Below are 13296 nucleotides of genomic sequence, written 5' to 3' on the forward strand. Positions count from 1 at the left end.
TTTAAATAGACTGTTCTGTGACATTTTTATTAGTTTCACTCGGTGCAGTTTACATGGGTTAGGCAAAATAATAATATATGTGTTAGTGGGGAGATTATATGTATTATAGAATTCTTCTCTAACGAATTAATGTCACATATTTTACTTACGTCTTTTGTTAGCATCTTTTAATTACTTTCTTTAAACAATCATTTTTTGTTTTCTTTCTTTTCATAAGACGTGACATACACAATTAAACAAACATAAAGCTGAGTAGCCAATATACTTATTGTTCGTGTCTTAGGTATTTCAACCTATTCTTTTGTTCTAAGGTTTATTTAATGCACATCGCAAAAAAATGTTAAAATATTTGTTCAGTCGGCAAGCCTGTTAAATGTTAAATTTTGATTTATTTTTTTAACAGTCGTTGGAAATATTATATTGTAGGTAAATATATCCTAGATTCCACAAATAAATAGGAACTCACATTTTTTTTTAAATATTCAATATTATGACGCCTACTGTATGTAGGCTACAGTAAAACACATTAAATGAGCCTTTAAAGTAGCTATATTATTTTATAAAAAAACACACTCGATCTATACATGGAGTTAACGAAAGAGAGGGAAAGAAATGGGGATTTTTAACGTCCACTCGACACAAACAAGGTCATTTGGGGACTAACATATAGTTAATTTTCATTTCAATAATCCGCTTGCGCGTAGGGGTCTTTAGCAGTGGGAGGAAAAAGGAGGACCCGGAGAAAACCCACGAGGTTGGACAGGCGACCCTACTCCTTGTCACATACAACCAGGAAATCGAAACCACGCCAGTAGACTTATGATACAATGCACACGCGCTAACCATTCGCCCCCCCCCCCCCCAATTTAGTTAAAACATATTATGATTATCTACAAACTTTTTTAATTCTTATATTACAAACCTCAACATATCTCAAAACTAAAATACAATTTTTGAAAACTAACTTTTATTGGTTGGCTACCAAAAAATCAACAAGAACAAAAAAACACATTATGTTTGTTTACAGTAAGTGACGTTATTGAGACATTATTCATGAAAAATATGGCTGCTACTCCTGGTGTCTTCCAATTGAAGGACTGGAAATCGAGACTTCGTTTATTATCGTGGCAATGGTACTTTAAAATCGGGAATAATATTATATTATGAACAGTCAAACGGTCAATCTTTGGGCTATTTTGACAAAACTTCAAACATTCAAAACGTCACTCAGAATAAAGTAATTTGACTGAACATTTTAAATATATTATTCATTGTTCATTATCTATATTTGAACTATGATATATAAATGAAATGGGGTTTAACGTCCTATTGTTCTGCTTCTACTGGGCTAATGAAGACGGGCATACGCCATATAGTGTGCTATGAGGGAAATTTTGCCCGGGCAGCGGGAACTATGATATAGCAAGAACGACCAGTTCTTTATCTAAACCTCACATAATGCATATTTAAACTGTTAAAATGTCTTAATTAATATGCATTATTCTATTAGCATGATTAATGGCGACAAATTGTTCTAATTGCATAGACTTTTTGCCACTTTAGCAAAACATAAAGTTGGTGCACAGAATAGATTTATTTCATTTGATGCAAAAGAAATAGATTGATATAAAGACAAAAAAGTAATCGTAAATATCATTTTAATTAATTATGTGAATGAATGAAAACTGGTTTGGTTGATCTTATATCAAGCTGTTAAAAGATTACGTGAAAAGCACATTTGTCTATGCTATGTTACATTTTCTCCAATCTTAACACTGTCTTTGATATAAGAAGAAAATTGTACATCAAAAGGCCATTTCCCGAAGCACCCCACTGAGTGACCTCAACGTATAAAAATTCAATATGTAAAACAGTAAATTTGTTGTTGATATGGTAAGTCTAGGCTGCGCCTTGGCATAAGGTTAAATTGTTGTTTTTTATTTTTAAATTATTAAATTAAGATAGTCGAATGGCGGCTTTAGTTGCATGATCACATTCGGTCTTCAGTTATCTATCGGCTAACAAATTCTCCATATCATCGTCATCAACACCACAATCGTTTTGAACATACGTCGTATAATGTATGAATGGCGTAGACTTAAATCTAGCATAATTTCGGCATATCTCGAGCTTCGTGTCCCCCCCCCCCCCTACAATACCAAACTTCTACCACTATTCCATTGATGCTTTTCATTCTTTAACCGTAGGTCAGTTCAGTGTACGAAAGATATACCCAGAATATTTCATTGCCTTAAAATTGGTAGAACTCTCTGACTTCTATATGTTTTGTGGGGATGACAATTTGTCTTCGTTCAAAATTTGACCTCTATAGATAAAACCAGTGCTGAGATATAACAGATTTTGCGTTCCACTGTCCACCCATACAGTAAGGTAAATATAAAACAAAAAATAATAAATAAGTAGATTTCCGCTCAATCTTTGGAAACAAAATTTTTTTTCGCATAGAACTATGCCAATTATACACTGTCACATATTGTACTGCGCCGAGGTGCTACCTTGTCAAATTATACACACAATTTTATCATAGCTTCATCTTGCCAACTTAATATTGTGTTTAAAGCGACTGATCGCCATTTGCAGCAGTTCTGATTCCCTTGCATATTTGTTTGAAAATATGATTTCCCATATGGGTTAGGGCCTTGTAAACTGACTCTTTAACAAAAGCCCCGTGTTAGCTTTTATGTCCCCATGATAGAGGTTATAAATTTAGCCTCCCGAAACCGAGCGAGAAAAACGTGTTGCTGTTTACCTCCTTAAAGGCCGATTAATTTCGTTATTAGGCCTATTATCCCCTTCTAAGGCGGTAATAATAATCGGGTGGATAAATAGGACGGCAAACGTCAAATGGACAGATAGCCTGTGGGGGTGGGGGGGCTGAATGGTTAGCACGTGCGCGCTGTACCATAAAGTCTGTCATTGAGTCAACTGGCGTTGTTTCGAATCCCCGGTTGTACGTGGCAAGGAGTAGGGTCGCATGTCCAAGATCGTGGGTTTTCTCCTGTCCTCCGGTTTCCTCCCACTGCTAAAGACCCCTACGTTCAAGCGAATTATTGAAATAAAATTAAACCATGTGTTAGTTACGAAATGTCCTAGTTTGTGTCGTGTGGACGTTAAACCCCATTTCTCTCTCTCTCATTCCAATGTGACTACACTGTAACTTTAATTCCTTTACAAATAATATTTTGGGAAGTCAATCCATTAATAAGCAAATGGTACCGAAGTTTGCAATAAATTTATAAATACAACATGGGTTATGTGCAAGACAGTGGAGAAAATGGGCGTAGTAGAAAAGTAACACTTAGTGAAATCTTACAGAACAAAAGAGTCGTATTCACACCTTAAATCCGAGACTTCTTAATGACCCAAATCAAGACAACAATAAGTGAGTCAGATGGAGAATAATAGAAAAACAATAGAAAAGTCGTCTTGTTTCTACTTGTATTGCCTGACGACTTGTAAGACACGAGAGCTCAGGCAGGGGACATCACCCCGTCAACAGTCGACCCCGCTTTGACTCATTGACGTTTTTTCCCGCTCGTACGTGACGAGCCCGTGATTGAAGGCATTAATGGCGTCGTCGCGTTAAGATCTAACCCATACCAAACACTTGTTACTGGCTACCTGTGGATTGTAACTGAAACATCCACACCAATGTCTTCTGTTAAATATTACAGCTTTATTTTGTTTGTTGTTGCATGTATTAGTTGTAATGGATGTGGGTGAGTGTTTAACTTTTCTATTTTATTGGAAAACGGACAGTTTAAAATAACTGCGATTCTTTTTTCATCACTAATGTAAAAATAAGTTTTAACTCATCTGTGTAAGTGTTTTTGTGTGTTTTTTCTTAATTGAATTTAAAATATTTTAAATTACAATGGACTTAAATATATGTTTCAAAACAAACTAAAACCATTTCAAATATTTTGGAGCTTCTCATATTATGTGTAAAAATGTTGGTAACGCTCTTTTTATAAAATGTATTGTTGATAAAAATTTAAAATGCTCAAACTTCTACAGATCATTGAAAAAACAGATTTTAAAATGACAGCAATTCATCAAACTTATTTCGCAATCTATGTCTTATGATAATGATGTGTCGAAATAAGGACATCATTTATTTACAGAAAATAGTCATCTTTTATTTTTTCAAAACATTAATATATAATGGTCCTGAATTCGTGTACCTTAAATAATATCCGGTTACCATAATAAACTTGTCATCATTTTCAACCCCCAAGAAAGTTTTAGTAGGCTATTTAATTATAAAAGGAGCGTGAAATGTCTAAATATCATCCGTAATTTATATGATTGTGAGTCGACGATTGCAATGGCATGCACACAAAATCGGCGTAACCCCATGTTTATCAGTCACATATAAATGAAATAAACTTTTTACTTTTACTTTTATTTAATGCTAATGCAAATTTGAGCCATTATTGGTCTTTTGTTCAAGATTTTTTAGAGGGCTTCCATCGTGATTGAAATGTGTGTGTTAATAATGTGTTGAATATACATGTATATAAGTCCCTTAAATGTTTGTCTCGGTACAAAAGCAATGGAAGGTCTTGTTTTGCTACGTTAATTTTGTTTTATGATGATGATGATAATGTTAATGATGATGGTGATGTATGCATAATTTATTATAATTGTATAACACAACACAGTTCTATGGATAACAATCTCTTTATTATACACACGACGTTTCGACAAGATTTCACTGATAACGAACAGTGAAATCTTATCAGTGAAATCGTGTCGAAACGTCGTGTAATATAGTGATGGTTATCCATAGAACCGCGTTGTTATATATTATATTCAATCGCTACATGCCATTCAAAGATTTTATAAATATTGAATGGTTGTACAAGTAGCGGAATTATTATTGCATATTATGATTTTGGTATATTCATGAGCTAAAGTCAAGGACATTAACCCTAGATAATATAAATCCGGTTTACATTCATTGTTCTGTGGTTCGGTTCACGGAGTTAAAAGTATGTATTTTTAACCTCTATCCACTGGACCAAATCTAGGTAAATCCAGCTAAAATACATTCATAGCTCAAAGATCAGGAGGATACATGAGATAGCTCTCCAAAACAGTTCTTCGATATTTGAAGCGAACCCACAATGATGTAAGTATTATTGTTAGGATTGAAATGAGTTAAGGATTGCCTGTTATAATAATTTATCTCTTAATACATTTACAGGATGATTATATATGACCCCCGAATCCTCATGGTCACAAATACAATTTTCTTTTAAATGGAACTGTTACGAAGATTAAAATATTTCGTTAAAAGCTAGATCCATTTTCGCAAATATCAAATAATATTGCCAAATACGTAAATATTAAAAAGCTGCTGTATATTAAACTGTGTGACGTTGTTTGCATAATCTAATGTCATTGGCGATAATATATTTCTACTGGTGACTTTGTACGATGTTAGATATTGTTTCCATTTAAAACATTGCATTAACATATTAAGAACTGAACACTACTCTTGTTCTTCTTGGGATCGACGCTCTGCGAAAAGAAAAACCGTAGACTCTGTCAATTCAAGTACGATCGACATGTTGAAAAATTGGTATAGCGTCACATTTCCAAGATGGCGGCGTCACATTTCCTGCTCCATAACATAGTACTATATTTCCTTTAGACCCGACTTCTAAACAGAAAACATAAGGTCTTACTAATATGCGCACATTACTCATTTGTATTATAATGTAACCGATGCCACTGATTTAAATGGAAATACTTTTGATTTTTTTTTTTACCATCTCTATTTTCAGAATACTGAAACAGCTCTTGAGACTAATTCACAAAATCTTTAACTAAAATATTTAAGGGTGTAGCATTTTTCGTGGTTGAGTGTTAAAATCTTAGTACACATGTAAGCTCTTTAAAATATTTTAATTTTAGTTTTTGTGAGGAATCCATCTGTTATTGCTAACAAATCTTCTATATTTGGTGTTCTACAAGGTTCAACATTAGGACCAATATTATTTAGCGTCTGTGCAAACCTTTGCGGGGAAATGGTCAGTAGTAATATCAAATTCGGCACCAACTTTACAGGGATGATACATGGTCATTTGAATGTGATGGGTTTGATATATCGAAATCAAACACGACACTGGATGCCAAACCATTTCTGAATCAATACAAAACTAAATATTATCTGTTAGGTTCGATGCAGATATTTTGTTATTAACTTTTGTTTCGGCATGTAAAATCCTTGTTTTTAGTCATTTTAGCACACGTGTATTTTGGATTAATGAATGAACGCACATTGTAAAACAAAATTTGTGCCATATGGTAGCAAGTGTTTGAATATTGATTGTACTACTGAGATATATATGGTTGTGTTAGGTACAGAAGAGTAAAATATATAATGAATTTTTTATCGAACATCAATTGCAATGTTTTGGATTATATTTTGGGGGCGGATATAGGTTACATTAGGCGATTTATTCAGGGTTTATTTTTCATTCAAGTAGTATGATAATCTATGACGTCAAACTTGAGAATCTCATTAGACATTTATTTATTACTTGAGAAAAAATACATTACTATCATAACCAGAGCCGGGCGGATTGCTTTTTGTTTTTATTTTCAATCTTCGTGATTTCTTAATCAGGGTTTATAAAAAGGAGGAATAGAAATTATATCGTTTAGTTCCCAATCTTGAGATATTATGTCAGGTATAGTATTTGGAAACGTTTTCATTGACAGAATTGATATTATCCATCTATGTCGTGTGTCTATCCTCGTTTTGACACTGCTTAAGCTTTATCGTAACAGTGCAATATGTCATAACCGAAGCAAGTTATGTTTCTATACAATCAACAGCCATTGAATTGAAAGAAATTGGAGATGCTAATTGTAGGCCGGTTGGGGAGGTTCGGAAATTTCCAGAGTCCACAGTGGTTGTTTTATATAAATGAGTATTTTGGAAAATACTAACTCTAACCCTTTGTAGAAGCCTGAATTTGTATCCAAGTTACCCTTTATTCCTTGTAAAAGGGTTTGGGCTAAGGTTAGTATTCCATAAAATACTCATAAGCGGCCACTGTGGACCCCGAAATTTTTGGAACCTCTCCAACCAACCTAAAATCAGCATCTCTCGAAAGAAATGTATAGATCGGGATAACTGTGAAGATAAACGATCATCGAATTTTAGGAAAATGATTTATTGGCATTCCGAAATACAGACCTAAACGTTTTCAGTTTTGTTTTCTAAGCAATGATTGCGCAGATACTTAAAGGAGCTAATTCACTAATATTTGAGACCTAGAAATTGACACAAATGGGTGGCAATGCATATAATAATGCAATATGAAATATGAATGTATATTAACTGATTTACATTCCATCGTTTATGTTTTTAATCTAATTTCTAATCATTTATGTCAATCGAATGGTAATCTCTAGTGTCTGGTTATTCGAGTCTACGCAGAGAGTATTTTTGGCGCATTCTCTCCAGATAAGAATATGGCGTCACCGTTTGGCACGACTTGTGGAATATGTCAAGCCTCGTTCTTCGAGTCCCTTGTTACAAATGTTGATTTAAATTGACAATTAATTCGTGTTTTCAATGTCGAAGACTTTGAATGATACTGAGTTAGAGACTTAGCTACTTTAAGTGAAGATATGCGTCAATTATTACGATATTTTAGTCCAAATAGACATAATATATATAAAAAAAAAACCCGCTGACCATTGGGCTGCTTACTGTTAACTCTCTATCGAATACCCAACAAAATCTACCCACTGTTAGACTAATAAGATTTATGCAATTTAGTTGCCCGTTAAGTTAAAGATCAGTGGTATATTTTTTAAACTAAGTTTCGCCGGTAGGATTTTGACAAATATATACACGCTACATTAAGAGAATGCATCCACTAGCTGCTGAATTATTTAACTGCTATAAAACTTAGTCTGACCCATAATTACAAACTGAAACTACTGCATAAAACAATCTTACAGTAGTTTTGTAAGAAAATAAAGACACGCTGACATTACAATAAAAATTTTTATCGCAACATAAGAAATACAGAAATTGCTGAATTAATTATCAAAAGGAAAATATCAATTTTCTTGTGAAATATAAACGAATTGGTTTATTAAACACGTCTTTGTGCGCCTGACACATAACAAGGTGCGACTTTGATCCAAGGGAGCAACTTGTGGTTGAAATCCCGTGGTCAGCGTTCTGCTTTATGACGTCATTTTCCATTTGATTGGGTGGTGTTGTTTTTTGTTGGTTTTTTTTTTTTGGGGGGGGGGGGGTCTGGAGTCCTGTAAATGTTATAAATGGTTGTTATTTAGGTCATATTGGAGTAATGCCACCGATAATTTGAGTAAAATCTTTTTACAGAACTGGTATTCAAATTCTTTGTTTGAGTGTTTCCCCTTAAATAATCGGTTATTTTTCGCTGATGTATAGGCAGACCCCAAATCAGCTCTTGCAAAAGCTATTTAAAACTCAATTTTGCACTGTCACCAAATTTACATAACAATTATAAAAAGGTAAACATCAAATTGTGAGAGCAGTACACAGTATATTAGATCTACGGGTTTTTTAAACAAGTAAAGGAGTTATCTTTTTTTTTTGCCACAGAAAACGTGTATTTGATATTACGTTACGTAAGTTTATCCGGGCCAAAGTTATTTTAAACATCCTGCTGTAACACGTCTTTCAACTTGCTTTTTACATACATGTATGATCTATTTTGCTGTTTCATTGCTCGTACGTCATCAGTCATCAGTAATGATTTAATCAAATATAACGTAAATGATTTTACAATGATACGAATTTAAAATTGATTTGATGCATGATTAACGATAAACAACTTATTTTATAAATAACATATGCTATTTTCAGGTTGTATTTTTTTATTTTTTCATTTTTTTTTTTTAATTTAAAAAAAAAAAAAAAAATACAGCCAGCACATTTAAAAGTTCAACAGCAGATTATCTTGCTTCATTCACGATGCAAGTTCTAGATTCTAAATTAGACTATTAGTTTACTTCTCATAACTTTGCCTGCGATATCCCTCGAGAGCGGACGTTAAAACTGTTCAGCCACAGTCTCGGCATATTCAGATGACTCACATAATAAAAAAATGGATGCTTAAAGAGCTGCTTTTGAAATTTTGTAAAGTTGAGAAAAAGCACAGGTTTCGATATGTGGCATCAAGTAATGGTTGGTGTTGTACACGAGACAGTATGGGCTTACTCTTCCTAGCTAGAACACCTGGAGAAGTTCACATGGCTAGCAAAAATAATTTGGCTTGGTGAATCTTTTGATTACTTATTTTGTAAAATTGCCAAATTGTAATTTCTTTAAGGTGTAAGACAACTATAAACTAATATCTACTTTGTAACACCATATCTATTATTATGTTATGCACGCATCAATAGAAAAATCAGTTTAATTTTTATCATCTTTCTAAAAATTAACATTTTTTTAGCGTGATATTTATAGCACAAACTTTCGTTATAAATAATATGTTTTTTGTAGTGAAGTTTCTCCATTTCATGTACTAGATTGCCTTTTGACCAATCCTTTAATTTCTTATAAAAGGCAGGTTTCGCCGACCAATCAGATTTAAGGTCAGAAAATACCACTCATGTCATGTGTTCTTTTTCATATATTATCATATTAACAGGCCATAAATAATGACATAATTCTTTTAACATGACACTATTGTATTATGATGCTCGTGACGATATACGGCAGCGCAAGATTAACGTTAAATAAAGTCAAATTAAGGATTAAGAGTTAAAGTGGACCATTTGCATCAATGGTATACGGGAGGTTGAAGTATCATTATATTTAGTGGGGTTTAAAGTTTAGGATTGAGCTGGCGACGTTCAGTCGCTTTCGGCTCTTACTTAAAACAATGGGAGTCCATATTACGTGACGAAGAGATATTCCTTGGATCTTTTTCCACGCCGCTTATGTTCTTTACAATGAAGGTGAATTATCTTTTGCTTAAAGACAACAGTTATACAACAGGACAAGACATTGTATAGTGTCTATTAAGAAACTAATAAAATGTAGCTTTATTTCATAAACCTAATCCTTGTTTATTATCCCTACAATACAATATATTTATCTATAAGGTTAGCCAAGGTGTCGGGAAATTGAGAAACAGGGAAACCTTTTTTTTAATCTCATGACGTTGCGGGTAGGGTATTGAATGGTTTCAGTCTATCTCTGCGGGTTTTGTTTCCGGAGCATCACTGTTAGGAACCACGCAAGATATCTTTACGAAACTTTCTACACCATTAACTCATTATAGTAGGTATGCCTTTAGCAAATTCAAAAATTACCAGTTTAATAACTTTTGTGATTTCCACAGAAAATTCTTTGACATAGTTTTTGTGCAAGAGTCATTCATCTTGTTTGAATCATATTTTGTTAATTCCGATGGGATCCAAAGGGAGTTTGGTTACGCGAGAGCTAGATAAATATATTTAACGTTTAATCGACATAAACTATGCCATTTCGTTACTAACATATGGTTCAATTTTATTTCAATAATTCGCTTGGGTGTAGGGGTCTTAAGCCGTGAAAGGAGGATCCGGAAAAAACAGCCACTCCTTATCAAGTTGGGGGTGGATGGCCGAATGATTAGCGCGTGCACGATGTATACTAAGGTCTGTCATTGAGTCAACTGGCGTGGTTTCGATTCCCCGGTTGTACGTGACAAGGAGTAGGGTCGCCTGTCCAACCTCGTGGGTTTCCTGCGGCTCCTCCGGTTTCCTCCCACTGCAAGCGAATTAATTATTGAAATGAAAAAATGAACCATATGTTGGTCCCGAAATGACATAGTTTGTGTCGAGTGGGCGTTAAACCCCATTTCTCCTCCCCCCATAATCTAAAGCGTTAAACCATTCGGCCACCCAGGACTTGATAAGCTTGACTTGCTTCCACTTATGGATCAGATCACTTCAACCTGATCGAACCTGGACGGAAGTTCTCAATTAACTTTACCAAGATTACAAATTTTTGTATTGCTTTCAATTTGATGTTGATGTTATAAAATGTTGTAGGAACATGAACCTTACAAGAGCAACACGTTAAAAAATACTTTCTTGGCATTTAGAATTGTCACTTTCTCAGTGGGCTTGAAATCTGGCATTTAGATGGCCTTTTGTAAGTTAGAGCAACAAAGGTGACTTTTATTTCTGATTATAATTTTCTGGTGACTAGACTGCTACATGGTCAGCATCAAGTCGCTAGAATAAGAATGAGAAAGTGAAATGTAAAGCTGCCAATGTACTGAATGTTTAGCACGAAACATGGCGGCTTAAATACGAAATTTTGGCTATTTAGCACGTACACAATATTGCAGTAAGGCGAACAACAGCCAGAGCACGATTGTCGTAATTCAGCAGGTTAAACGGTGCGATATTCATATCATTAATACACTTGTCCCTCAAAAAATCTCAAATTTAAGCTTAAAAAAAAGATACATCCATTGTTTGATAATCAGTTAATAACAGTATGTAAAATACCTGTAATAAATGGTATTACACAACGTGGTATCTTTGTGAATATATATAACTGACTTTTTGTACATAGCTTCACTTGTACAAAGGCTTGAAACTATAAAATATTTTAATAAATCAGACCTTTCATGGTCCAAGAGTTAAAATTTGTGCTATGGTATTAACTCGACCAATTTCATGATTTGAAGTTTTAGTGAATTAGCCCCCTGTGTTAGATAATTTGAAATTTGCTTTAATGACGGGTGTTGTGGACGAAGGAGGACGTCCATGCCGCTTCTGTTTGAGAGCTTTATATGACTAACAACTGCTTTTGTGTGGATTATATGAATCCAACAGCGATTGAATATTCAACATATCGTTGGCAATAAGCTTAAGGACAAAAAGAACAACTATTCTTACCAAGGGAAAACACCTTTGAAGTAGTGGTTATTGTTATCATAAAACAAGATATTAAATTCATATTGATTTTTACTGTTAAAAAATAAATAAGGAAGTTTATATTTTATCTATATAACCCTTCATACCGATACTGCACTCTGATTCTGACTTGTTACAAGAGAAATAAATAGAAATGACACCCACTCAATCGTGTTCGTTATATCGAGTTTCTACAAGGAAGGACGCCCTTTAGCTTTAATAAAACAATATTTCTTTAAAGAATAATTATATTTTGTAAGATTAGCCTAAGTTCGTCTTTACAGCCTCAAACTTCCTTCTGTTTTAAGCTATCATTCGAACTAATATTTTATTGTAAACTTACAGTTTGGGGAGGGAGAACAAAAGCGTAGGTTAAAGGTTTGTTACGTTGAAAAATACGACGGATAGGTAATACTTACTACTACTCTTTTGAGCAAAACGTTCCAAAATATTGCTCCGTCTGTGATACAAAGCGTTCAGAAAGTAAAAGGGAATACCTATGATGATCGGCGTCCATTTAAAAGGAATTAAAGCATGTAGCTTATTCTGATCCCTTGAAAGATACCGATAACGTATTAAGACAGTTGTGGCAATCACTAGGCCGTGTTTATCTGAATCTTGTCTGAAACAGATATCAAAATGAAAACTGGTTACTTTTGTTTTGTGGACACACGATTTTAAATCAGTTAAATGGAAAGTAAATGAAAGCATCGTTTGCGTGAATAAGTTCAATAAATTGCATCACGTTGTTAATGGTATAAAAGGTAAATACAATTTTTGAAAATAAAAGATTGTATGAAATGTACTTTTAAGTCACAAACACATTTTTAATCCATTTTGCGGAGACAATAGTGAGTACGTTTATGTAGATTATGTAGATAGCTTTTTTTATGAATTTCATAAGGAAAACTCATACTGTGACAATAATTTTAATATATCTAATTATAGAATATTTTATTTCTACATGGTTATATTTAGTCATTGGGGATCAAAATATTTTCAGTTAATTGAAAGATATCCGGTCACTGCCATCATCGTATAATAAACTTAAACATAGTTCTTTTGTTCACTTTGTAACGATACAGAAGAGAGAGAAAAAAAAGAATTCTTCCATTGGACTTTGTATTTTGACGATTGACCTTTTTTTATATAATCGATTGTGGTTGATATTTAGACCAGGGGAACTGAGCTTCGCGCGCTACCCATCTTGTTGTTCTTCTTCTTCATTAAAGGCGGCGCTCTTCGAAAAACGTACTAAGGATTGTTGATAATAATATGGGGTCACAATTTCAAGATGGCGACGACGATGTCATGCTCGGTTTCTGACCCATATAATAC

At 33.8% G+C, this 13296-nt stretch overlaps 1 protein-coding gene across 4 annotated transcripts in view; it reads left to right on the top strand.

Annotated features, from left to right (window-relative positions):
• The window catches only part of LOC126824802 (ETS-related transcription factor Elf-3), a 49358-nt gene that overhangs the window by 21170 nt on the left and 14892 nt on the right, over nt 1-13296 (top strand). The window contains exon 1 of one of the 4 annotated variants that reach the window (XM_050554188.2): nt 3602-3740. The exons of 2 other annotated variants lie outside the window; for them this stretch is intronic. In XM_050554188.2, the coding sequence (XP_050410145.1) occupies nt 3731-3740 (10 nt within the window). In that variant the 5' untranslated portion in view covers nt 3602-3730. Of the gene's footprint in view, nt 1-3601; nt 3741-4972; nt 5156-13296 lie in introns of those variants that run through there. One more of the 4 variants, XM_050554189.2, reaches the window with a different exon arrangement.

This window comes from Patella vulgata, chromosome 6 (genome assembly GCF_932274485.2).
Source record: "Patella vulgata chromosome 6, xgPatVulg1.2, whole genome shotgun sequence".
Classification (NCBI taxonomy): domain Eukaryota; kingdom Metazoa; phylum Mollusca; class Gastropoda; family Patellidae; genus Patella; species Patella vulgata.